Raw genomic sequence first — 23,368 nt, 5'->3', positions numbered from 1 at the left:
GTCTAGCCCGGCCGCGAACCCCGCTAGCGGTAGGACCGCGCGAGGGGCGGGGCTTGATTCGGAGCGCAAAAGTCAAACGTGGAATTCCACTCTGACCCCGGCCTAAGACTGGGAATTTGTATTGGGTTGGCTGAAGAAAATCTACGTTTGTGAATGAGATCTCCATTGGCATTGATGAATCTGTCGCGTAATCTGATCAAGATACACGCTCTCTCTCTCCTGTTGCGTCTCGGGCTGCGGTCCCCTTTTTTCATTACTCGACGGTCTTTAAGAGACGACCCTATTTTTACTCGCAAACCAACTTTTCGTCAGCTGAATAGTACGAGAATTCACGTCGGGTTTGGGTTGGCCGAAGGATTCTTCGTTTTGGGAATAAGATCTCTGTTTAGATTTCCGAATCTGCCCCATATTCTAATCAAGATACACATTCTCTTTTCCTTTGCGCGGTGTGATTCCCTTTCCTCGTGAGATATTATTCGGTGGTTATCGACTACAGTAGGATTTTCTTTTTCTTTTTTTCGCGGGCACTAGAAACGTGACATGTGTGCATAGTGCCAAATCACGATACAGCATCATCAGCCCACACGGAATAAAAATTTAAAGATCCCCCCCCCCCCCCCCCCCATTTCTTCTCTTCCTTCTCCACAGCCCAGTCGACGTTTGCGCCCTTGCCGTCAGCACCGTGTCCCGGTCACCACCTCCTCCATCGTCTTCGTGACCAACGACTACCGAGCTTTTCCCCGAGAAGGAGCGAAGGGCAAAGCACGAGCTTCTCTACCGGAGTTCCCCGTGGTTCCGAAAGAACTCACCACCCGCGGACGCGCGGGGCGCCGGCGGCTCCACCGGTGGCGACGGCGAGGGGGGTGAGACTCCCAGCGAAGCATAGAAACTTTTTGCGCAGCCGAGCTATGTTATTGTTTTTAATGGTTCCGAGTCAGCCGCTGATGTTGCAACGTGACGTGGCGCTGAGGACACGTGTCAAGTTCTGATCGGTCAGCTGATTCGACGGTCCCAACAAACCGCTTAAATACTTTCTCCTCCCGATCATAAACTGGCCGTCTAAATGAAAACCCTATTTTACTCCGACCAGCATCGCATCGGCCAACAGTATATGGAAAGGGGGTAGAAAAAACGAAAGAAGGGCGGGGGCGAATATGGGAATAGGACGCGAGATCGGGTACAGAATCGTAAATTCAACCCCGGTCCGTACGACCCTTTCCTGAGCTCTCGGGCAATCCCTTTGTATAAATCTGCTCCTGGCAATGGCCATGGCAATCATATTTGCAGACGCAGGACGTCCTCTTCGACAGAGCGGAGGAGAAGAAGAAGACGAGAAGAAGAAGGCGTTGTCCTCTCTCTCTCTCTCTCTCTCTCTCTAACTCTCTCTCTGTGTGTGGGGGCGTGTTTGGAGTTGGGAGGGGAGGGGATGGGGGCGAGGAGGTTCGCGGTGCTGCTGTGCGCGGAGGACTCGGAGTACATGAGGAGGCAGTACGGGGGGTACCACGGCGTCTTCAGGGGAATGCTGGCCGAGGATGGCGAGGCCTGGGACGTGTACCGCGCCGCCGCCGGGGACCTCCCGGGCGACGGCGAGATCGGGCTCTACGACGGCTTCGTCATCACCGGCAGCTGCAGCGACGCCCACGGCGACGACGCCTGGATCTGCCGCCTGATCGGCCTGCTGAGGAAGCTCGACTCCATGAAGAAGAGGGTCCTCGGCATTTGCTTCGGGCACCAGGTAATCATTGCAATTTTACCAGAAAAATCGTTCCTTGCTTTCTTTTTTCATTTTTTTTTTTTTTGGCCACATCGTATGGTCATCGCGGGTCCATCCTCGTACGCTGTCCTCCTCTCTTTATAGTTTCCTCCGGTTGTTTCTGCGTGAAAAAAGGGCCGATCGGAGTTCGATATAGAATCTTTGATTCGAATAGGAAATCGGGTCGACGAGAGGCTTTGAAAACCATCTGAAGATCTTTGAACCGGTTCAAAGTCCAAATGGGTACTTTCATTCTGCATCAGTACATGAAAGTTTGACGTGAAAAATCGTCTCTTGAAAGTGGTTCTGGTTTTTTCGACTGCTGATTGTCAATTTTTGTTTTGCATTTTTGTGGCGGAATCAACTTTTTTTCCTTCTTCTTTTGACGGTGTTTATGAGGGGGACGAAATTGCGAGGCGTTGAACTGGACAGCGGCGAAACGCCAGTAAATACGAGATGGCGACAACCGTAAGGGGGACGCGACTGTGACTGTCACGAGCCGGTTTCCGGGGCTGGGAGTGGCCCCGGCACCCCATCGCACGTTTGATGAATTGGTGGTCCATGAAATCGAACTTTAGTTCCTAAAAAAATCGAACTTTTAAGTTTGGTTGGCGGGTAGGTCGATGCGATTACACCGACCCGGACCAGCCGGGTCGACCTCGTGTCTCCTTTTTACTGGTTACTGAGTGAATCCTTGGACTAAGGGGTCTGGTTCCGGCAACAAGTTCTGCTTCAAGTCCCCATTTTTCCATGTTTTTCCCACAAGATGGCCGGACATTTTCCGAGTCAAACATGATGTGTTATTGTGAGATTCAGGGATTGAATATTCATAATCCTGGCAAGCGATATCTTGCAACTCGTGGGACCCGAGATTGGTACACGTCTGTATAGAATCAAGCAGGGTGGCCCAAGTTCAGCTTTTTCAACTGCTCCCACTTTGATTCACAGCACACGTGAATATGGCTCGTATTCGCACGTGCTAGTGATGCCAAATTCGGGTAACATATGGCTCGAAACGAGTCTTTCGCATGAGCTGTCCCAAGTATCACCCTCGCCAAATCAGTGATTCACTGTTTGGCAATCAAATCCACAATTGAAAAATGCTCCTGAAAAGGGCAAGTCCGATACAGCCCAGAAATGGAAAATGTGAGTAAACTATGTTTGTTTGTCATTCTTTGGGCCTTTACTATGGTAGGCGATGATGTGGGTTATGGTGTTTCTCTTTGACCTGAAGGGTGATGTGGGCTATCTTTAGCTGCACGCGACATTAATCCCGAAAACGGTCAGTGGAGAGATTGCCAAAGGAGTTCATTATAAAAATGGTGCTGAGCTGCCATTGGGTATTCTCAGCCTCTAATGTCTTGTCACTTTGCTTTCTTTATGGACAGATCGCTTTGATCTTGAATTTGGGTGGTGTTGTTTGTTTTTCAAGTTGGTCTTTTCTGCGAACTACGTTAATTAATTGCAGTTGCAGCGGCAACATGTATTTGCGGTTAGTGATGTGTTTCATTTGCAGAAAAATCCTTGCCATCAGTTACGAAACCAACATCAAACTGCAAAAAACAGAGACATAAAACGTGAAGTCGCTCGTGTTATGTGAGTCGGACATGGACTGTCGGTGGTTCAGTAGTTGTCCATTTCATCTGAATTTGATGCTGAGCTGCTCTCTGTTTCGTTTTTCTTAGCGCTGCCCTATTTCGTTTTTCGCCTTCATCTTTACGCACATCAGTCATATGCTTAAAAACCCAATTTAGCAACTCGCGAAATTTGTCGAATTGAAGTCGTGGGGTTGCATTGTCAGTGAAAAGATCCTAGTGTAGGGCACTCCTTAAATGCTGGATTATCTGGTTCGACACGTCCTTGTGACCCTCGTTTTTGTCTGCCATTATGTCAATTCGACAACACTGTGTACCTGCTTTGCTGGAAGGAATCTTATCTTTCCTTAGGTCACTTGTCGTTGTTCTCGTGACAGGACAAACCGATTTGCTCGTCTTAGATTTTTTTCTTCTTCGCCTCTCTCTCTCTCTTTCTCTTCGATTTGTGGTCATCTAGTTTAAGTTCGGCGCCTTTCTTGATCATCTTCTTGTCTTTGGTTGTACAGATATTGGGGCGTGCACTGGGAGGCAGAGTTGAACGTGCCAAATCATGGGACATAGGACTGAGAACCATACAACTGTCTCCATCCTCCAAGCGCTTCTCATCACTCGAACTTCCTGCGCAACTCTCTGTGATCGAATGCCACCAGGATGAGGTACAACACCTTACAACCTAAGAAAAGAGGAGAGAAAAATTAAATCGATGGCACAACGTTTTTTTTTTCTTTTTTTTTTTGGATTAAAGAAATATGAGGGTAGACTTTGAATTTGGGAAATTTAAATAGCTGAAGGAACTGCCGGCAAAAGCAGAGGTGATAGCGTGGTCGGACAAAACGGGGATCGAGATGTTTAGCTATGGGGATCATATGATGGGCATCCAAGGCCACCCGGAGTACACCCGCGACATTCTTGTTCACCTCATCGACCGTCTCTTCCTCCGCGGCCTCATCACCGTAGGTTTCCATCCAATTTCGTCTTCGCCTTTTTTGTACCGAAAAGATCAAGTTTAGGAGCTGGCGGTTTTCTCATTCATATTCCTTTGTAGGGGTCGTATGCTGATGAACTGAAGGCCAGCATGGGGGCGTGTGAGCCGGACCGGGAGGCATGGAAGAGGCTCTGCATCAGCTTCCTCAAGGGTGGTTTCTCGTAATGATTTCTTTGATTGTCAAAAATAAAGCGCAGCAAAAAAAAAACAATAATAAAAAAAAGTAGAAGAGGAGGAAAAGAGAAGGAGGGTATTAGTTGTCTATACCTTGGGATATTCTACGTTGCTTCCAAAGCGGCAAATGAAAGCAGTGCAGAGAAGTTAATTAAGAGCAGGAAATGGGAGTTTAGCCACATTGATTGGCCCCCTAATTGAAGCATTACGTCTGATAATTATTGAGAGGAGAGACGAAGCAAAAGTGGGCGAAGTCAACGATCGAGAATTGCGTGCGTGGGGGTGTAGTGGAGGCTTAGAAATTTGGTTCGAGTTCGGCAAGCATGCGTTGCTTTTTCCAAGTAGTTGACTGAGACCACCATTTGTCAATTTGATGAGAAAACATTACCTGGTTGCTGTATTTCCCATCTGGCATCTTGAATCTGACCTTTCATCTGCCTTTGACATTCAAACGTTTACCAATTCAAACACACTTTGATTTGCTTCCGGCACGACTTTCCTTGGATCGGAAGATTCCTCGCGATTTGGCAGGTCAAATCTAATGGACTACTACATTTTCTCATGCAAAATGCTTCAGCAAGTCTGTGAGTTACTGTCACTAAATTCTTTAAGATGTAGGCATAAATTGATCAATTATAGGGATGAAGAAAAATTTTAAGGTTTTCGTTAATATTTCCACCGGCCCTATTTAAAGATGCCAAGGCGAAAAAAATAGCTATCATCTCATCATATTCAAATATGGCTATTTTTTGAGAAATGTCCAAAACGCTCGTTCTTCTTTTTTCCTTTTTCGCCATATGTCTCCGTGGCACTACTCAAGCTATAACTAAAGCTTGAAGTAGCCAATACACCCTTGCTAAAAGTTAAGAAAGCACGATTTTGAATAAGGATGCCTCCGAAACCAAACGCTTTGCCTAATTATGTTTAGCAAAAGTGTCCCATAAGTGCTCTTTCTAACCCACGCTCTTTGCTTAAAGGAATTTGCAGGTCGCCTCTGATGAGACTTAACAACTCCCCCACCTATCTAAGTCGGAAATCGTCTGAGGACATGTAGTGGATACGACTATTCCTGATAAAGTGCTATCAATAGTGATTAGTGACGGCAAGATAATTTCAGATACAACTTCATGCTTCTAACCAGTTACAGTGTACGATACACGAAAGATATCAGTGCCATCGCATCTAAAACAAGGTGTCTCCGGAGCAGGCGGACCCTCTCCGTGCAAAAGACACGTGTCTCCGGAGCAGTATTTTCTCACAGTAACTTGCACCTCAACCTGCTTAACAGTATAGATATGTTCATAAAGACATGAACTAATAATCATGCCTCGGCATTCCACTTCCCACCACAAAAAATTATGCAATAGAAGGTCATCAGATTGTAAATTCTTCCACAGCAAAAGCATCCCAAGACATTACTATCCCAATCATAAGCCGTTCCAATGACGGTTTGACAAGGCTATGATACTTTAAAAAGTTCCGACCTCGATAGGTTTGACTCGGGATTATTCAATGTAAACGATAACCAAAGACAGAATACTGCTTCCCCATCACCAGTTCAATCTCAGACTCAGTGACAACATAGAAATATTCAAACGAATTTTTCCTAATCATGGTAATGGATGACAGAGACGATGATATGAGTTAGGCTCCCAGCATAGAACCGTTGTTCTTCCTGCACTCTGCCAACATATCCATGTAGAACTGGCACTTGCTGATGTCACTCCCAAAGTTGTTAACGCACTGCCAAATACAAAGGAAATACGGATATATAACTGTCAAAAGTTGAAAATATGTTCGCACCGAAATATGACAATATAAACCATACAGAAAGACATTGACATCATCACATCAGATCCTAACAAGATTTCATTTTTGGGGGGAAGGGGATGAAATCAAATTATGTTCTAAATTCATCAGTTATAACTTCTAAACTATCCACAACCTCAAATCAACCAAGACCGAAACCTGGAATGCACACTATAGGTCTCGGATCCCGAAAGAAAAAAAAAAACGGAAATTGAACCAATTTATATGTGCACCGGCCTGGCTGGATCCCAATTGTACTTGGGCACCTGGTTTATTTTGTATGAATCAACTAATTGATATTACATACTCTTAGTGTAGCCTATGACAAAATGAAGTCTTGTTAGTCAAGGTGGTCCTATAGCCTACTTCAAGTTGGAGGTCTCAAATTCATTCTTCCCAATTGCATCTCACTATTTTATTTTTCTAAATAAGGTTATGCAAGACTCTTTCTATATTGGTTCTAATCTGGAACCGACCTCATTGCTCTTGGGTCAAACCAGTGGCTCTGACATAAGAATTGGGAACCGGACCAATTAAAAGCCGGTTGCAAGGTTTTGGAACCGAGAACCAAACTGATGCTTCCCAGAAACAACCTGAAACAAGTTGGGTAAGGCCGATTCGGTCCGGTTCCCAATTTTTTGCTCACCCCTAGGACTGAAAACCTAACGCCAGTGCAGCTATTCATCAAATCATCCATACTTTCTCTTCTCCACTATGCTATGATAATCCTCCAAATACTAGAAACTGTTTTCTTCACCCAATAAGTTCAAGTCCTATGACTGTTAATGAGGCATTTCAAAGGAAGAGAAACCCATACATCTTGGAAGGCCTTGGAGTGGATGCTGCATGCATCAGCACCACCAATGCTGTTTGTAGTGGCTTCAGGGGCAGCAGCTGCCACTGTCTCGTGCTGAATAGTGCGCGGACCAAGCACAGCATCTACAGCCCTGTGAGCCACCGCACTTCCAGTACCAAAAGCCATACCTATTGTACAATCAGAGCAATAAGATCTTAGAGTCTCAAAGCAGAAGATCATTGAAAGGACGTATCTAATATGAACATTTAGGAACAAATGTATCGTCGACTCATACCTTGAGCTATGGTCGAACCAATGCCACCTAGCATAGAACCGCCGCCACCTTGAGCAGGGGCTGGAGGAGGAGCATGGTTAACTGTTTCGAGATATAAGCAGATCATTCACATTAGCGGCATGCAGGCTAACTTTCTTTGGATAGTTACATCATAGAACTTGTGTTCCCATGCCAACAGGTCCACCTTCAAAAGAATGTCACATGCACAAAAAGAATACCTGGTGCAGGAGGAGGACTGCGCGCAGGTGCAGGACGAGGGGCGGCACGGGGAGCAGATCTTCCTGCAGAAAAAGAATTTTGAGACAACAGCAGCACGGAATCAGCATATTACATAAAAGGCGGTCACTTATGTGTTAACAGAAGTCAGTTTGATAACTGTAAAATGCAAAAGGGCAACGAAGCTCTTAGGACGGCTCAGCAGGACAAGATAAAGGGGATAACATAGCTCAAGATCAATTCTTTTAGAACTAATAGCAGTGTGCTCTATCCTATCTTTACTTCATCATTGTTTAGAGCTCGTAAAGCCACATATGAGAGCTGCGACATACAACAATGCTTCAAACACCATCGACCTCATGCACTCATCCTCCAATTCCCCAATCATACGATAAAGAAACACAATCAGGAGGAGAGAACAGCCAAGGTAAATGAAGTAGCCAAAAACATGCCATAACTGCTTGTCCCAGGCTCCATTCACCGAGACAGCAAATATTAAGGGCAGTCTCACCGTGAGATGCATGCCCAAGTTGCATAGCTAAATTTCTCAGCAAGTGAGACGGAAAAGCACAAACTTTGAGGCGAAATGGACCAACATCCACGGCAGTTCGCATCAGAATCCAACCAAAACATGACAGCGGACCTAGCTACTTGTCCCCAAGCCAAATTAGCGAAGACAACAACAACTAACAGAAGAAAGCCCAAACCAAACCAAAGATTCGACAGACCACTCCCATTTTCCGGGAGACACGAAACCAGTAAACTCAAAGCATCTATACACACACACACACAACATCAAAAGTTCCAAACTTTCATCCGTCTCCTCATATCTTCTCAACAACCAAACCTACACAAGTACCGTCAAAGCTCAGAACCCTAGCTACCCGCGGACACCGAGACGAGAAATCGCGCGTACGAGAACGGCCGATAGCGGAAGGGGAGCAGGCGTTAGATCTAACAAGAGACAGCGCAAAACCCAGAGGAGAAGGAAGAGGAGGAAGGGATCACCTCCGGAGCGGCGAGGCATGGCGGCGGTCGGTGTTGCGGCGGCGGACGGCGGAGAGGGAGAGAAGGAGGGTTTTTCCTCGTTTGACCGATAAAAAGAGTGCAAATGCGTAGACGCGACTGCATGTGATCTTCGCATCCGCCTTTTATAGAAAGGGAAAGAATATCGGCATAAACGTAAAAAATTGATGCTTTTGGGGCCTCCGTTTCGTCCCATGGATCCACCATCCAGAAAGATCTCGACTCGTTTGGGCCCCACCGAGTTTTGACTCATTCAAAGCCTTCTTCTTTCTCTTGCCCAAATCCCTTCTTCCATCCAAGAAGCATCATCTTGATTTTGACACCCAAAATTACACGAAGTATTATAGTTCGGAGAAGGCACACGGTGCGTTGTCGACAAATCGACTGAATTATTGATCCACGATGAAGGCAGGGCGACTACTGTCGATAAGAATCGGTAACGATTGAGAATCGATAAAGCTGGCCGGTTGTAAACCCGATGAGAAAGTTGGAGTAGAGACAACCGGGCGAGAACCGTCAATGTGTAAGCTTGTTCGACCATCAGCAAATGGAGTCAAGGCCTAGAATCTCGATAGAATTGAAATTTGAACTATAACCGCTTTTGACGCTTACGTTATGTGTGAGCCTAGACAAGGCTAGGGGAAAGAAATGTAAAAGAGGATCCGTAATTGATAACCCTTATCAATTTTACTTGCAATTTACCAATTCTCTATTTGCATTCTTTACTCGTTACCGTTTAGCTAGCAGAATTAGGCACGTATCGATTGTTTTCTATCCGAATCGCCACAAAACCCGATTCATATAAAAAAAAAAGAAGCCGAAGATCCAACGTTCGGTAAAAGATATTTCGTCGAGAACTAGCGAAACAAAAACGAGAAGCTAATCCATCGAAGAGGAAGACAGTGATCTCTGGCAATTCATCTCCAATGTTTGTTCCTTATCGTTCCAACATACAAACGACCACATCGTCTATATACTCCTCGATAAGAATCGCCGTTCGTATTTGCTTGGCAGCAACAGGCGCACATTTTCTTTTTTCCCTTGTCAGCAAAATGGCCGATAATTAGAAGACGGGCAGGTAATTATAAAAAAGAGCCTTTCGAGTCGAATCATCGAAATTTACGAATCAATCCTCCATTTTTCGACAAAAAAAAAAATCCTCCATTTTTTCTCGAAAAGCCTTGGCTTGGGAAACAAGTACCAAAAATCGTGGTAACTCCGAAACGAAAACCACCTTACGAAAATTCCTGCGAAACCCAAAAGGGCCAGGCCATCGACGAGTCCCAAGAGGGGCAAAAAAAAAACGTAGGATCTTTCATTTCGATTCTTCCCAAAAATCTCCCGAGCAACCCAACTCGGCCTCAACTCAACCCAACTCGGCCTCGACTCAACCCCGACTCAACTCGGCCACCGAGTCACAAAGTCCCGCGCCGCGTAGGCCATGCCCTAACTCTCCCCCAATCGCAAATTCTAACCTCTTTCAAATCACAACCAGTACTCTCTCTCTCTCCTTCTCTCTAGAAGTGCGCATACTCTTCTCGCACCGGCACTGTGCCCCGAAACCCTCGGGCTCGGGCTTCCCCCTCCCCCGTCGCCGATCTGCCCCCTCGCCGCGCCTCCCCCCCCATGGCGGAAGAACCGGCAGCCCCTTCGCCGGCGGCGGCGGCGGCGGCGACGGCGGCGCCGCTCGGCCACTCCGTGATCCCCATAGTCAACAAGCTCCAGGACATCTTCGCCCAGCTGGGGAGCCAGTCCACCATCGAGCTCCCCCAGGTCGCCGTCGTCGGCAGCCAGAGCAGCGGCAAGTCCAGCGTCCTCGAGTCCCTCGTCGGCCGCGACTTCCTGCCCCGCGGCAACGACATCTGCACCCGCCGCCCCCTCGTCCTCCAGCTCCTCCAGACCAAGCGGAAGCCCGACGGGTCCGAGGAGGAGTACGGCGAGTTCCTGCACTTGCCTGGGAAGCGGTTCCACGACTTCTCCGAGATTCGGAGAGAGATTCAGGTGATTCCCCCACCCCGCCGCGGTTTTGATCTCTTCTCTTTTAGATTCCTGAGTTCGGGTAGAGGTCGAGGAAAATAATGAATATTGGGATTTGTTCCGGTAGGATTTTGAGATGGTAGCATTACAGCGAGGTTTGGATGTTTTGCTGGCTACTTGTGCTCGAACATATGATTTGCCGCATCTTACGTTGTGCTCGCTTCAAGTTTCATGTTGTTTTCCGATGTTTGTCCAAGTCTTGACTGGGCATCAGTCTTATCTAGTCTTTTGACGATCTCCCCTTGGTCACAGGCCGAGACAGAGAGGGAAGCGGGTGGGAATAAGGGTGTCACGGACAAGCAGATTCGTCTTAAGATTTTCTCTCCTAATGTTCTAGACATCACGCTGGTCGATTTGCCTGGGTTGACCAAAGTTCCGGTGGGTGATCAGCCCACTGATATAGAGGCACGCATTAGGACGATGATAATGTCTTACATCAAAGTTCCGAGCTGTTTGATACTGGCAGTCACGCCAGCAAACTCGGATTTAGCAAATTCTGATGCTCTGCAGATGGCTGGAATGGCTGATCCTGATGGTACATTTTATTATAGCAGATCATCGAATGCAATTCCCTTTTTTTGGGGGCTCAGTCTAACCTAGAATCCTTACTTGCCCAGGGCATCGGACAATTGGTGTCATCACTAAGGTGTGGCGTTTGATCGATCAGTGAAAGATCTGTGAATCATTTAAAATTCTCTCTGTTATTTGCTTTTATATGTTTTTTTCTGTCTTTTTTCTTCTGTGGCTTCAGTTAGACATTATGGACAGAGGTACAGACGCACGGAATCTGTTGCTTGGAAAAGTGATCCCCCTGCGACTAGGTTATGTGGGTGTTGTGAATCGCAGCCAAGAGGTATTGGATAGCATGAAAGACATGATAAAGTCCATTTTTTATGACCTTGAACAATAATTTTGAAGCTAAGGGGAGCATTGAACTTTTCTAAATTATTTACTTTTCTGAGCTTTTCAATGATATCACTTTGAGCGCACAGGATTTGATTTTCATTAATAGAAATTTGCTGTCAGCTCTATGATGGCATCATGAGTGTATTTTTGTGTCAATATTCTGTGGCTTATAATTTGTGTGTCTGCCTAATTTGGCTGTTGAACATTGACATTTGACAGGACATCTTGCTTAATCGGAGTATCAAGGATGCACGAGTGGCAGAAGAAAAATTCTTCCGTAGTCGTCCTGTATGAATATATGAACTCTTGCCTATCAGGGTTTATGTATCTGATGGAGATTTTGAGCGTTTGTTTTAATCCTTTTCTTGGTATCGTATGCAGGTATACAACGGCCTTGCTGATCGCTGTGGTGTTCCTCAGTTGGCAAAGAAGTTGAATCAGGTAAGGGAAATTTCAGTCAAGTAGGGAAAATTTAATATCGAATACTGTTTTTAATCAATATCTTTAATTCCGTGCTCCTTTGTGCATCGAAGTCGTGTTACATGTTATAACTTAAAATACGTTGCATATCATGTAATATATGTTTACTTTCGCTCGACAAGTCATGGCTAAGAATAAATTTTAGAACTTCTTATGAATCACTTGAGGGGGAAAGGATAGCAATATCAAGGTAATGTGTTTTATGCAGTTGACACTCCTCACTTAGTACTAGTTCTCTTTAGTTTTTGCTTGTCTTTCTTTTTGTCTCTATTCTTTATATGTTGCTATTGTACTAGAACATTTACTCTTTTAATAATTACATCTATTACTTATAGAAGAATATAATTCGTCGGACGGAGTTGTTGATATGTAACCTAAATATTCTGTTTGCATAACCTAATATAAGTTTCAGATTCTAAGATAAATTTGGATACCAAAGAAGATTCAGATTCAAAGATAAATTCGGATAGCTGAAGAATGATGCTAAGAGGCTCTTACTGTCATATGAAAAGGCTTCTTCTGAAAGATAAGGCTTTAGTCATGGTCCCCTTTGGGCTCTGGGTTCCTGTGTAACAGAATGCAAAGGAAGAAATGGAGTTGACTAGAGCTATAGAGTTGAGGTGTGTTCAGGATGCCTTTGTATTGATAACAGATCTGATGTGCTGTCACAACTTATTTGCAGATACTAGTACAACATATCAAGGCAGTGCTTCCAGGGCTAAAGTCTCGCATCAGCTCTGCGCTGGTTTCTGTTGCAAAGGAGCATGCTAGCTATGGAGAACTAACTGAATCAAAGGTGTGGTTTTCCCATTTCTATTTTGAGTGATGACTGGTCGTTAGTTTTCCCTGAGACACAAGTTACTTTGTAGGCTGAGCAATTGATTTGTGTGTGCTATGCTTTCCCCTATTGTAGTCTTGGAATTTTTGAGTTTCGGATTAATTTTCACCATTGTCACTTTTTCCCCTTTCTTTTCTGCTGAATAGGCTGGTCAGGGAGCCTTGCTACTGAACATTCTGTCCAAATACTCTGATGGTAACGTTTACTTGTTTTTTTGGTTTCACTATATTTTCGTTTTAATTTGCTGGATTGGCTTCTTAGCTCACTGATAATTCGCAAACTATTGTTTAAAACAGCATTTTCTTCAATGGTCGAGGGAAAGAATGAAGAAATGTCTACATCTGAGCTGTCCGGTGGAGCACGCATACATTACATTTTTCAATCAATTTTTGTCAAAAGTTTAGAGGTGTGTATACTGGCTTAAATTTTTGGAGATATACTTGCAATTTATGTAGCATTTGGACTGCTTCCTTGGCTCATGACTGGTTAAGTTTAATGCCTGAGTTTGAGTGTGGCTTTGTTTGCTTGTTATCTCTTTTGCCATTGACATCTCTTCGTGCCATATTTGTGCCTGTCTTTATTTTGTTTTATTTGATCTTTTCCTTGTAATATGTTATTTGTCACCGAGTCCTGGAGGCAAGCAGTTGATTAGCATGACGACAATCTAACTTGGCGGTTGTGGAATAATGACACTTTATCCTCTCATTTGGTTCTTGGCTTTTTTGCCTTGTGACCCAGTAGCTATGAGACATTGTCAACTTTTAATGTGAGTTTGAGATGTCTTTTTCATATGCAATGCTGCAACGGAGCAGATCTTGTTACTATCTGTCGCGACCTCCACTATCTAATTCAATAGACACTTTAGAGGGTTATTGATCTGTTTGATAGCGAAAGCATTCAATTTCTGTCTTTTAGGAAGTGATAAATTACAAATTGTTTACTCGTTTCGTTAAAATTACATTCAGTGCTTTCATGGGCTTGATTTTCATCTAGCGGCGTAGACGATTGGCTGAGTTTCTGCCTGATATTGATTTGTTCAATATTTTTTGTTAATATGTTTTACAGGAAGTGGATCCATGTGAGGACTTGACTGATGACGATATTCGGACTGCAATTCAGAATGCAACGGGTCCTAAATCTGCATTATTTGTGCCAGAAGTAGGTGTATGCATCTTCTTTTCCTTCTGAATGTTTTTTTGTCAAATATGCGATAATCATGTGGTACTTCCCATGTGATAAAATGTGCTGTGGTTAATTTGATTAGTTTCTTGTAGGTACCTTTTGAAGTTCTCATTCGAAGGCAAATAGCTCGATTGTTAGATCCGAGTATTCAATGTGCCAGGTTCATATATGATGAGTTAATCAAGGTTGTGTATATGAGATCGCCATATTGTATCCTAGGAATTATTTTGTTCAGTCCTTTAATTTTCAAGTCCTTTCTTCAGATTAGCCATCGTTGTCTTGTGAATGAATTGCAACGCTTTCCGGTTTTGCGAAAGCGTATGGATGAAGTAATAGGGAACTTTTTGCGGGAAGGTCTCGAGCCATCCGAGACTATGATAGGTCACATTATTGAGATGGAGGTATGGCGATCTCTTCATTCTTAGGTTTTAATTGTCTGGTATTAGAAGGAAAGTAGTTTTATCGTGTAATCTTTCATTATCTATGACATGTCTTGGAGGACGGCAGATACAGTTTCAGATGCAAGTGTGGCATACCGAGAGAGAGAGAGATCTTTCTCTGGCATATATTGGTAGCATTGATAAGATGCGCTTTGTTCTCCTCAATTAGAAGTCACGACTCTTTGGGTCACTTGATGATATATATGCTTGTCACTGGACATAGTCGGGTGATCAGGATACAACTATGTCCAAAAGTGGGAATAGTTTCCCAATGAGTAGAGGGAGGATTATTAATATGCTGTCATTTTTATTTTATGTTTCCAGGAAAATTATTTTAGTGCTGTACCAGCAGTATTATTCCAAAATTATGATTCTTTTGGTCTTCCTATACTGTTCTTCTTTGATGGCCTTCCTATGATCATTGGTCAGGATTATTGTTTTTCTACACTTTAGTTTATTTCTTTCGTTTTAATATTGACATAAGCTAATCCAACTTAACAGATGGACTACATAAATACTTCACACCCAAATTTTGTTGGTGGGAGCAAAGCTGTGGAGATAGCAATGCAGCAGATCAAATCCTCCAGGGTTTCTTTACCTCTTTCCCGGCAGAAGGTAGTTCATTGACACTGTTCTGTATTTTTGCAATGGTTTAACATCCATGTTTCGGAACATCCTTACCATTTTCTTCGTTGATTAGGATGGTATAGAAACTGATAAGGCACCGACATCTGAGAGGAGTGTGAAATCTAGAGCTATTCTTGCCAGACAAGTCAATGGAATTGTACCTGATCAGGTGTGTAACATTGGGTTTTTCCTGCTTGCATTTGTTTTTCTTAGTTAAACTAGGAGACAAGGAAACATCATCTCCTTTTTGTGGTTGTTATGGATGTACTGGTGAAGGATTTATATCTTACTTTTTTTTTTATGAAATATCACTTTTCATTTTGTTTAATTGAGGTACTTTCTATTTGTCTGAATGAGTAAATAGGGTGGCCGGCCTGTTGCGGATGCTGAGAAAGTGGCTCCTTCTGGTAAGTCACCCTTGAAGCTATGACGGATTTAAATGAGAAATAGTATGTTGAATATCTAAAGCAATTGTGCTAGTTATGTTGTATCTTGGACCTTTTACGTGTATATTCTTTTGTGGCTTTACTTTTTGCTCTTGCTTTGCTGAGGTGGAAGAGGGCTGAGCTAGTCCTTTGGAGTGCTTATAGAGATGCTAAATTATGTTATCTTATAATGTTTGTATTTGTAAAATTTATTTATAATTATGGTTGTTAGGAAACACAGGTGGTTCAAGTTGGGGTATTTCGTCAATATTTGGTGGCAGCGATAGCCGTACATCTGCTAAAGAGAGTTCAACAAGCAAGGCACATAACGAGCCTGCACACAACATGGAGCTGGCCATGTCTATGATTCATTTGAGAGAGGTATGCGCTTCACGTTGTGGTCCATGTGCATCATCCACATCCTTCTGGTAGCATTCAATTGCTTAATACAGTGGCAAGATTCTTGGCTAGAGGCATTTAATGCCTGCTTGTTTGATTCAGCCCCCAACTGTTTTGAGGCCGTCTGAAAGCCATTCAGAGCAGGAGGCTATTGAAATTGCAGTAACGAAACTGCTGCTTAGATCATACTATGACATTGTGAGGAAGAATATTGAGGATTCTATTCCGAAAGCAATTATGCATTTCCTGGTGAGTATTTGAGATATTCATGTTTTTTCCGCCTTTCCATGTCCTTCTCGTACCTAAGAGAACTTTACTAGTTGCTCTGAAGGTTTTTACAATTGGGTTTTGAATGACATGAGAAATTTTGTGTGAGTGCTTGGACATTTTAAATAATAGGTGTAAACTTTGTGCGATGTCCCTTGATTAAACACAATTTGCTTATTCTCTCATAAAATATGGAGAGTTCCAGTATTTGAAAATGCTTTCCTCTTTGGCCACGTGTCTGTTCAGTTGGAAGCTTGAACTGGATGATTAAGTGAAAGTCAGTTTGCCCAATTGAGTATTTGGACTGGAATTAATTAAAATGCTTAGCTTTGTTGTGAGCGTGAACCACTTTTCTGAGAAGCACTTTTCTGTGAGTCTGTGACTCTTGTATGCTGCTATTGTGCTTCTTCATAGGTCAAGGCAATCATGTTAGACGTCATCTGTTATGCTACATTGCCTTGTCATTATTAGGGTTACTGATGACCAGTTTTAGCTCTTTATTTACCTTTAATGTTGTCTCTGAACTGATACTATCCAACACTGATTGTAATTCAAGACTATGAAAAACGAGCTGATATGGAACTTAATGTTTATGTACTCTCTCTAAACAGGTGAATCATACAAAACGAGAGCTGCACAATGTTTTCATCAAAAAGCTTTACAGGTAGGTCAATATTCACTCTCATTGTCAAAATTTTTAAGTTCAGTTTCCACTGTTGCTAATTTTTCTTGTTAGTCAGTTAGTTTGCCTGTCTTTTGAGTACTAATTCTGCAAGTATTGGCTGTGAACAGAGAAAACCTGTTTGAAGAGATGTTACAAGAACCTGATGAAATAGCAATGAAGAGGAAGCGCACTCGAGAAACCCTCCGAGTTCTTCAGCAAGCTTTCCGGGTGAGTTTTTCCGAACTTCTTGTCACTGAAGGCATAGAAAGAGAAGAAAGAAAATAATAGAAGTCGAGATTCTCGTTTAGAGATCCATAATATCGTGCATGCTCAGTGGGAGAGAAAAAGGCTATCTTGCACGACATATCTAAAATTTTAGCTCGGTGACTAATTTTTTTGTATCTTCTGCGGTAGACATTGGATGAATTGCCATTGGAAGCAGAAACGGTCGAAAAAGGTTACAGTTTGGGTGCTGATCGAACTGGGTTACCGAAGATTCATGGGTTACCAACTTCATCGATGTACACAACGAGCGGCAGTTCTGGTGATTCTTTCGGGGCTTCCCCGAACAATCCAAAAAGTCGAAAGTCATCCCACTCTGGAGAGCTGCAGTCGTCACCCTTTTATGCTAATGCTGATTCTAATGGGAGTGGACGCCCTAACATGCCCAGTCTTTATCCAACGCTTGATCTGTGAAACATAGGGTTACTTCATCACGTCCAAGGCTGCATGGTTTTGCTTACTATGTCATTGTGACATTGTCGCACAAGAGCTTTTCAACCGTGGGGCTGGCTCGAAATGGTGACTCGTATATCCTCAGTGCACAGGCACGAGTCATGACTGGTGGCGCATATCTTCTATTGATCTACAAAGTAGCATTATAGTTGCATTTTTTTTGGAAGCTCCTAAAATTAGTAACAGGGAGCTGATGATTCTTTTCTTGTTTCATTTTCTGGAAAGCAGCTTCTTTTGATGTGTAATTTTGGTGGAGAAAATCTCATTCTGAGATTAATGGAGGAATCCTTATGAGATGCCCTTTGATAGTTGGCAGGCAATGGAACCAGAAAACCACCAGCACTGTCTCATAATCGTTGAGAGATTCTCACGAGTTTATGTTATGTCCCTTTATACCTAGCTGAGAAACCGATTTGATCTATTAGGAATGGCATCTGTGCGTTTTTTCATAGATTTGTTTGAAATTTTGGGGTTTGCTTATGCACAACTGTGATCTGGGTTGTGCAAGAATTCAATGTGTACTGAATGAATAAGATGCTAAATGCCGATGTACAGCTCATTTGATGCTTGAAAGTCTTGTGATTGGAAAAATATTAGTGTAGATTCAATTTTTCACTGCAGTTGATTACGGCGTGCCCTCTGATGGGAGATGCTTTCGAGATATTCTTCTCTTTGACATGGCGGATCACTTGAGATTTTTGAGAAATCATGGCGTGTGGAGTTTTAAGGATCTCTTTGTTGTTCACTCTTAGCTAAATAGACCATATTATAAGGACTATTATACGGGCATATGACCAACTTCTTTACAGCTTACAAAGACCTGATAATTTCATTCCTGCGTGGGTGACATTTTGTCTTTCATCATTTCATGTCGAGGGCTTGATCTATGACGGTTCATTCGCGAGGCAAAGATGCTAAGATGATATTCGTGTTAGAATAAGATCTAATGATCATGTAACCAAGGTTTTTGGATCACTAAATATATAGTAAGGTTAATCAAGAATAGCTAAATCACGATGAAAGAAGCCCCAGCCTCTACACTAGATTTAATGGTAATTTAAATTGAGCAAACTTCCGACCAAAAAAAGAAAAATGAGCAAACTAGTGTTAATCTCCCGCGGCACCATCAACGGTTGTCAATTGGTGGATGCACATCCTACGGTTGTTATCTTGTGCTTTTTCCACGTCATCAACAACAACCATAGCGAAACGAACTCAAGAATCAAAGGTTAGAAACCGAACTTAACCGACTCTCTTTGCAACTCTAACTGTCAAAACAGATTATACTCATCGCCCGCTCTTATATTTCAAGTTAAAACTCCACCAGCTCCGAATCATAACCCTCGCACACTTCCCGAGAAAAATAACGGCCGAGCTCGAAGTTGTGCATTGCACGGTACTTTCTTCGAGAGTGACGATGATGAGACCATCCGTGGTGGCACGGCCACGAATGAGGCTTCCTGCCGGCGGCTGCTTCTTCTGTTTCGTAGTGGTACTTGGACTCCTCGTTATGTACGAAAACTTCTGGTTCTTCTCCTCCACGCTCTCCTCATATCCTATGGATATGGTAGGCTTTCTCTCTCTCTCTTTCTCTCTGCGCGCGTGCATGTGTTCTCCTTGTTGTTGAATTCGGCATACTCCGATTAGGTGAAGGCCGATGCAGGAGGAAAACGCAATGTGGATCTGTCTTCTGGAGTTTACCACTCATGGAAGGTGTTCAAGACGGACTACGAAGAGATGGAGAGGAAGCTGAGGGTCTTTGTGTACCCGGGGGGACACCGCACTCCAAGAAGGCTCACCGGCAAGTACGCGAGCGAAGGGTTCTTCTTCAAGAACATTCGTGAAAGCCGGTTCGTCACACTCGATCCCAATGAGGCTCACCTCTTCTTTCTTCCCGTTTCTTGCCATAAGCTGCGAGGCCAGGTCTCCTTCCTTTCTGTTCTTTCTTTTTTTCTTGGGTTCTAAGCAAGCTGAATTTGCTCGCATCTCACTGAAAGCAAACTTCTCTCGCGGATTCTGATGTTCGGAGCAATTCTTTATGTGCAGGGAGTTTCCTGGGAAGACATAACCAATGGCATCGGAGATTATGTTCGGAATCTGATGCTCGAGTTCCCTTACTGGAACAGAACACTTGGCGCGGATCACTTCTTTGTGACTTGCCATGACATCGGCGTGAGAGCGACAGAAGGCGCTCCACTTCTTGTAAAGAATTCGATTCGTGTTGTGTGTTCTTCAAGTTATAACAACGGGTATATTCCACACAAAGATGTCGCCCTTCCTCAAGTGAGGCTGCCGTTTTCTTATCCTCCCGGAGGAAATGATGTGATCACCAGGCATGTATCGAATAGCTTAATTCATTTTATGTCCCTCCTGGAAGAAACTATATGATGAAAGAGATGGATGGATGGTAGAACAGAGGCCATTTATCTCACATGGCATAACTTTCTTGATTTAGTGTAAATAAACCAAAGGAAGTGTCATTTGCTGGTTTGGTTTGATGCGAATGTTATGTATTGAGTGCTACTGCTTTCTAAAATAAAATATATGAGGAGCTGTCACTCACTGCCGATTTCAAAACCTCACTCATGCTTGATCAAGCTTTTGAAGCTATGATCGTCTGAATTTCATAAGCTGCTTAAATGCTTAATCTACAGTATGGTATCCAGTCAGTTAATTCCCATTTGTTCTTTAGGGTAGGATCAAAACATCAGAAATGAGGAATACTCGAGTAATACTGAGGACTTGTGTTAGTGAGGATTATAGTCCTCAACTCACTTCTGTTAGAATTAACTTGCTTGGCTGCCAGGAAGATGCTTGGTTTCTGGGCTGGACGAACTGATTCCGACGTAAGATCTGCATTAACGACCGTATGGAATGGCGATGCTGAACTTGATATCCAAAACAGCCGAAAGAATGGAACTACAGGGAAGCATAACAAGTTTTATGAGGCTAAATTCTGCATATGCCCTGGAAAGTCGGAAGTCAACAGTCCATGGATAGCAGAGTCAATCCGTTATGGATGTGTACCAGGTATTATTACTCTCTGTTTACATTTTATGCTGTTGTGGCAAGGACGCTATTAGTTCATATCTCTATTCTTAAGCTGTTATATTGGCCCTTGACGATTAGGCTAGTTCTTCAAATGCATGAATGCCTGGAAGTGAAAAACACTGGTGCATAGTTCATAATGGTCTAAATAATACTTCACTTTCCATTTCTTTTGGTTTGAAGCTGTTATTGGAAAAAGAGAAAAACTCGGAGTTTCAATGTTGCTCGAAAGAAGTTTTGGATAAGCAACCCTTCTAGTTCTTACTCACTGTGCCTTTAAACCCTTGTGCATCATCCCTTTTGGATTTGAGCACAGAAAGTATAATAAACGTTGAACTCTCAGAAGTCTAGTATTTTCCATGTATTAAAAATCTGCAAGGATGACTATGGCCTTTTTGTCTTTTACCTTTTCTGAGCCTCCAATGCTTTTGCTCTCAGCTGGGCTGCCCCAACGTCTGCTTCTCTAATTGGTAAATTTCTATTGTTTGGCAGTGATTATGTCTGACTACTACGACTTGCCTTTCAATGATATCCTGGACTGGCGAAAATTCTCTGTCATACTTAAGGAGAGTGATGTCTATCAGCTGAAGCACATTCTTCAGAACATTTCAGATGCAGAATTCATGGCATTGCATCGGAATTTAGTTAAGGTAAAAGCAGTCCCTGTTATAATACTTTCTACAGTGCTATGCTTGTCCTGACTTTAGCTTTCAACAATACTGGTGGATCAGGTGGGGAAGCCAAATGTGGACTGTGGCTCTAGTTGATTAGCTGATGGCATTACTTTAGCAAAATAAAGAAAAAGAACAAGAAACTAGAGTCTAATCCTGGAAGAAAATTTTCCTTTTGTATGTTCTGTGCAATTTTCTCAGTAACTTCCTATTGCATGGGTTAGTTCTCTCATTCCATCTTTTATATCACGTGTTTGGTAAGCAGGTTCAGAGACACTTCACATGGAATACACCTCCGATGCGGTATGACGCATTTCATTTGGTCATGTATGAAGTATGGCTTCGCCATCACGCCATCAAGTATTGATTTGTCCTTGTCCATTCCAACCTTACCTCTGTACATGATGATATTCTTAAACCCGTCCTGTCTATGATCCTTTTGGCACATTTTTTGAACCAAAGCGCATGTATAGCATTGTAATTGATCTAATTGCTCATTTGAAGCTCCCACTTAGAATATTCTGGACAGATGGGGATTATGTACAGTTGGCAATGCCATGCTTTTGATAGCAGTTTACTCTCTTTTTGAGAGAAGCATCCTTGTACTCTTCTTCCACAGATGTTGTTCCTTTATTACATACAATCTCAGAGAACTCCCTGTTATTAATCCGTTCTTTGTTATGCATTCGTGAGCTCTTCCGTTCCATTTCCCAGATACGTTTTTGAGAGGGTAATGGCTTGTGAATTGTAAGTTTCTCGGATGGACAGATAGTACCTTCGTATTCCTTATACATATGGACATTTCGTGTGGACTTCTGGCTACCAACCAGATGTTACAAAACAACGGCATAAACAAACATATATAAACAGCTAAATTGCCAGTGGAGTGCGGGCACTCTCCTGCAATTTTTAAAATAATACGATGAGCAATGGACCAACTTCTATATATAGCCTTTCTTAGGGAATAGAGAAACAAGGCAAGAGTGCAAGCTCATATTTTCTTTTGCAAAAATTACTCCCATCCGGCTCTTGCTTCCCCTGCTCTTGGTAGTTGCTCTTGTACCAATTCGAGCAATCTGAGTTGCTCCTATTAGCCCAACTGCAAGAATCCAATAAGAATTAACCTTTGGCAACGTTTTTGATGCCGGTTATTCCAAGTTTGAGTTCTATATCGGCGATGGTTATGCCTTGCGTGTTCTTTCACTCGCCTCTGACTTCGTTTTGAAAACCTTCAATCAAAAAGTAGGTGAGGGAAAAGGTTACATGGAAGTGATACTGTCTTATGAAAGCTTTGCTGGTAAGGGAAATGGGAGCTATCCTCTTGCTGTTGCCAGCATGATAGGCAACAACATACGCTTGGACTCTGACTATATACTACGTTACAGTGGCAACGTCCGAGCAGAGTTAACAGGAATCCTCTATCATGAGAGCACGCATGTGTGGCAGTGGAATGGAAATGGTATGGCCCCGAGTGGCCTTGTTACCGGCATTGCCGATTACATGAGGCTGAAGGCTGGCTGGCCTAAGAGAGGATTAGGCCTGCGATGGGATGAAGGTTATGCAATCACCGTGTACTTTCTCGAGTATTGTGATGGCCTCAGAGATGGATTTGTTGCGGATCTGAATGCCATGATGAAGTATACATATAGCGACAGTTTCTTTGTACAGTTACTCGGGAAGATGTGTATGAACTGTGGAATGACTATAAGTCGGCATATGCGAGCTATGCACCGGCACCGGCACCCACTGTGGCACAGACACCGTCACCTGCTGCTGCGCCTCCATATACAACATACTAATGGATCCAGAATCTATTGCATTAGAGAAGTCCGTTTATAATTTGTTTTATGTGTGATCACAAATTACAGGTTCTGTCATGTCAGAGTACTTGGTTATGTACTTATGTATAAGTGTTAGTTGCATTTTTGAGAGAGGGAGAGATTTCCCCTTCCAGATCCAGAATTACTTGAACAAGCTGAAGTTGTGCTTCTTCTTTTTCT

At 43.2% G+C, this 23,368-nt stretch overlaps 5 protein-coding genes across 10 annotated transcripts; 4 read left to right on the top strand and 1 right to left on the bottom strand.

Annotated features, from left to right (window-relative positions):
- Positions 1–1,366: 1,366 nt before the first annotated feature.
- Positions 1,367–4,907, top strand: LOC115679720 (gamma-glutamyl peptidase 5-like). Its single transcript, XM_030603389.2, has 4 exons — positions 1,367–1,735; positions 3,855–4,004; positions 4,134–4,301; positions 4,394–4,907. The coding sequence occupies exons 1-4, from the start codon at positions 1,427–1,429 to the stop codon at positions 4,496–4,498; spliced, it is 732 nt and encodes a 243-aa protein (XP_030459249.1). The 5' UTR covers positions 1,367–1,426; the 3' UTR covers positions 4,499–4,907.
- Positions 4,908–5,863: 956 nt separating this feature from the next.
- On the bottom strand, positions 5,864–8,773 carry LOC115679719 (uncharacterized protein C6C3.02c). The gene is made up of 5 exons (XM_030603388.2): positions 8,632–8,773; positions 7,626–7,688; positions 7,408–7,488; positions 7,134–7,300; positions 5,864–6,250 (listed from the first exon to the last, which is right to left on the bottom strand). Exons 1-5 carry the CDS (start codon positions 8,765–8,767, stop codon positions 6,152–6,154), a joined length of 546 nt encoding a protein of 181 aa, XP_030459248.2. The 5' UTR covers positions 8,768–8,773; the 3' UTR covers positions 5,864–6,151.
- A 1,147-nt stretch (positions 8,774–9,920) lies between these two features.
- LOC115679579 (dynamin-related protein 3A) lies at positions 9,921–18,222 on the top strand. 4 transcript variants are annotated; one of them, XM_056307390.1, is made up of 20 exons: positions 9,921–10,650; positions 10,939–11,221; positions 11,304–11,332; positions 11,438–11,539; positions 11,812–11,880; positions 11,974–12,033; positions 12,755–12,868; positions 13,057–13,105; positions 13,207–13,316; positions 13,976–14,074; positions 14,185–14,277; positions 14,356–14,493; positions 15,034–15,147; positions 15,233–15,328; positions 15,524–15,566; positions 15,826–15,965; positions 16,086–16,232; positions 16,862–16,914; positions 17,043–17,142; positions 17,329–18,222. In XM_056307390.1, the coding sequence occupies exons 1-20, from the start codon at positions 10,276–10,278 to the stop codon at positions 17,608–17,610; spliced, it is 2,496 nt and encodes an 831-aa protein (XP_056163365.1). In that variant the 5' UTR covers positions 9,921–10,275; the 3' UTR covers positions 17,611–18,222. The 4 variants fall into 4 exon arrangements, with proteins under 4 accessions (XP_056163365.1, XP_056163364.1, XP_056163366.1 ...); XM_056307389.1 differs by having other exon boundaries at positions 9,923–10,650; positions 15,817–15,965; XM_056307391.1 differs by having other exon boundaries at positions 9,924–10,650; positions 13,976–14,068.
- A 721-nt stretch (positions 18,223–18,943) lies between these two features.
- Positions 18,944–21,999, top strand: LOC115679580 (probable glycosyltransferase At5g03795). Of its 3 annotated transcripts, none has more exons than XM_056307395.1 (6): positions 18,944–19,216; positions 19,303–19,572; positions 19,696–19,986; positions 20,460–20,679; positions 21,190–21,347; positions 21,634–21,999. In XM_056307395.1, the coding sequence occupies exons 1-6, from the start codon at positions 19,067–19,069 to the stop codon at positions 21,733–21,735; spliced, it is 1,191 nt and encodes a 396-aa protein (XP_056163370.1). In that variant the 5' UTR covers positions 18,944–19,066; the 3' UTR covers positions 21,736–21,999. The 3 variants fall into 3 exon arrangements, with proteins under 3 accessions (XP_056163370.1, XP_056163369.1, XP_030459054.2); XM_056307394.1 differs by having other exon boundaries at positions 18,946–19,216; positions 19,297–19,572; positions 19,696–19,982; positions 20,456–20,679; XM_030603194.2 differs by having other exon boundaries at positions 18,948–19,216; positions 19,297–19,572.
- A 632-nt stretch (positions 22,000–22,631) lies between these two features.
- On the top strand, positions 22,632–23,207 carry LOC115679581 (uncharacterized). The gene has a single exon (XM_030603195.2). It carries the CDS (start codon positions 22,632–22,634, stop codon positions 23,205–23,207), a length of 576 nt encoding a protein of 191 aa, XP_030459055.2.
- The last annotated feature ends 161 nt before the right edge of the window (positions 23,208–23,368 follow it).

This window comes from Syzygium oleosum, unplaced genomic scaffold, assembly GCF_021117445.2.
Source record: "Syzygium oleosum isolate NSW1041296 unplaced genomic scaffold, Sole_v2.1 Sole_v2.52, whole genome shotgun sequence".
Lineage (NCBI taxonomy): Eukaryota > Viridiplantae > Streptophyta > Magnoliopsida > Myrtales > Myrtaceae > Syzygium > Syzygium oleosum.
This window is presented reverse-complemented; position numbering and strand designations above follow the sequence as displayed.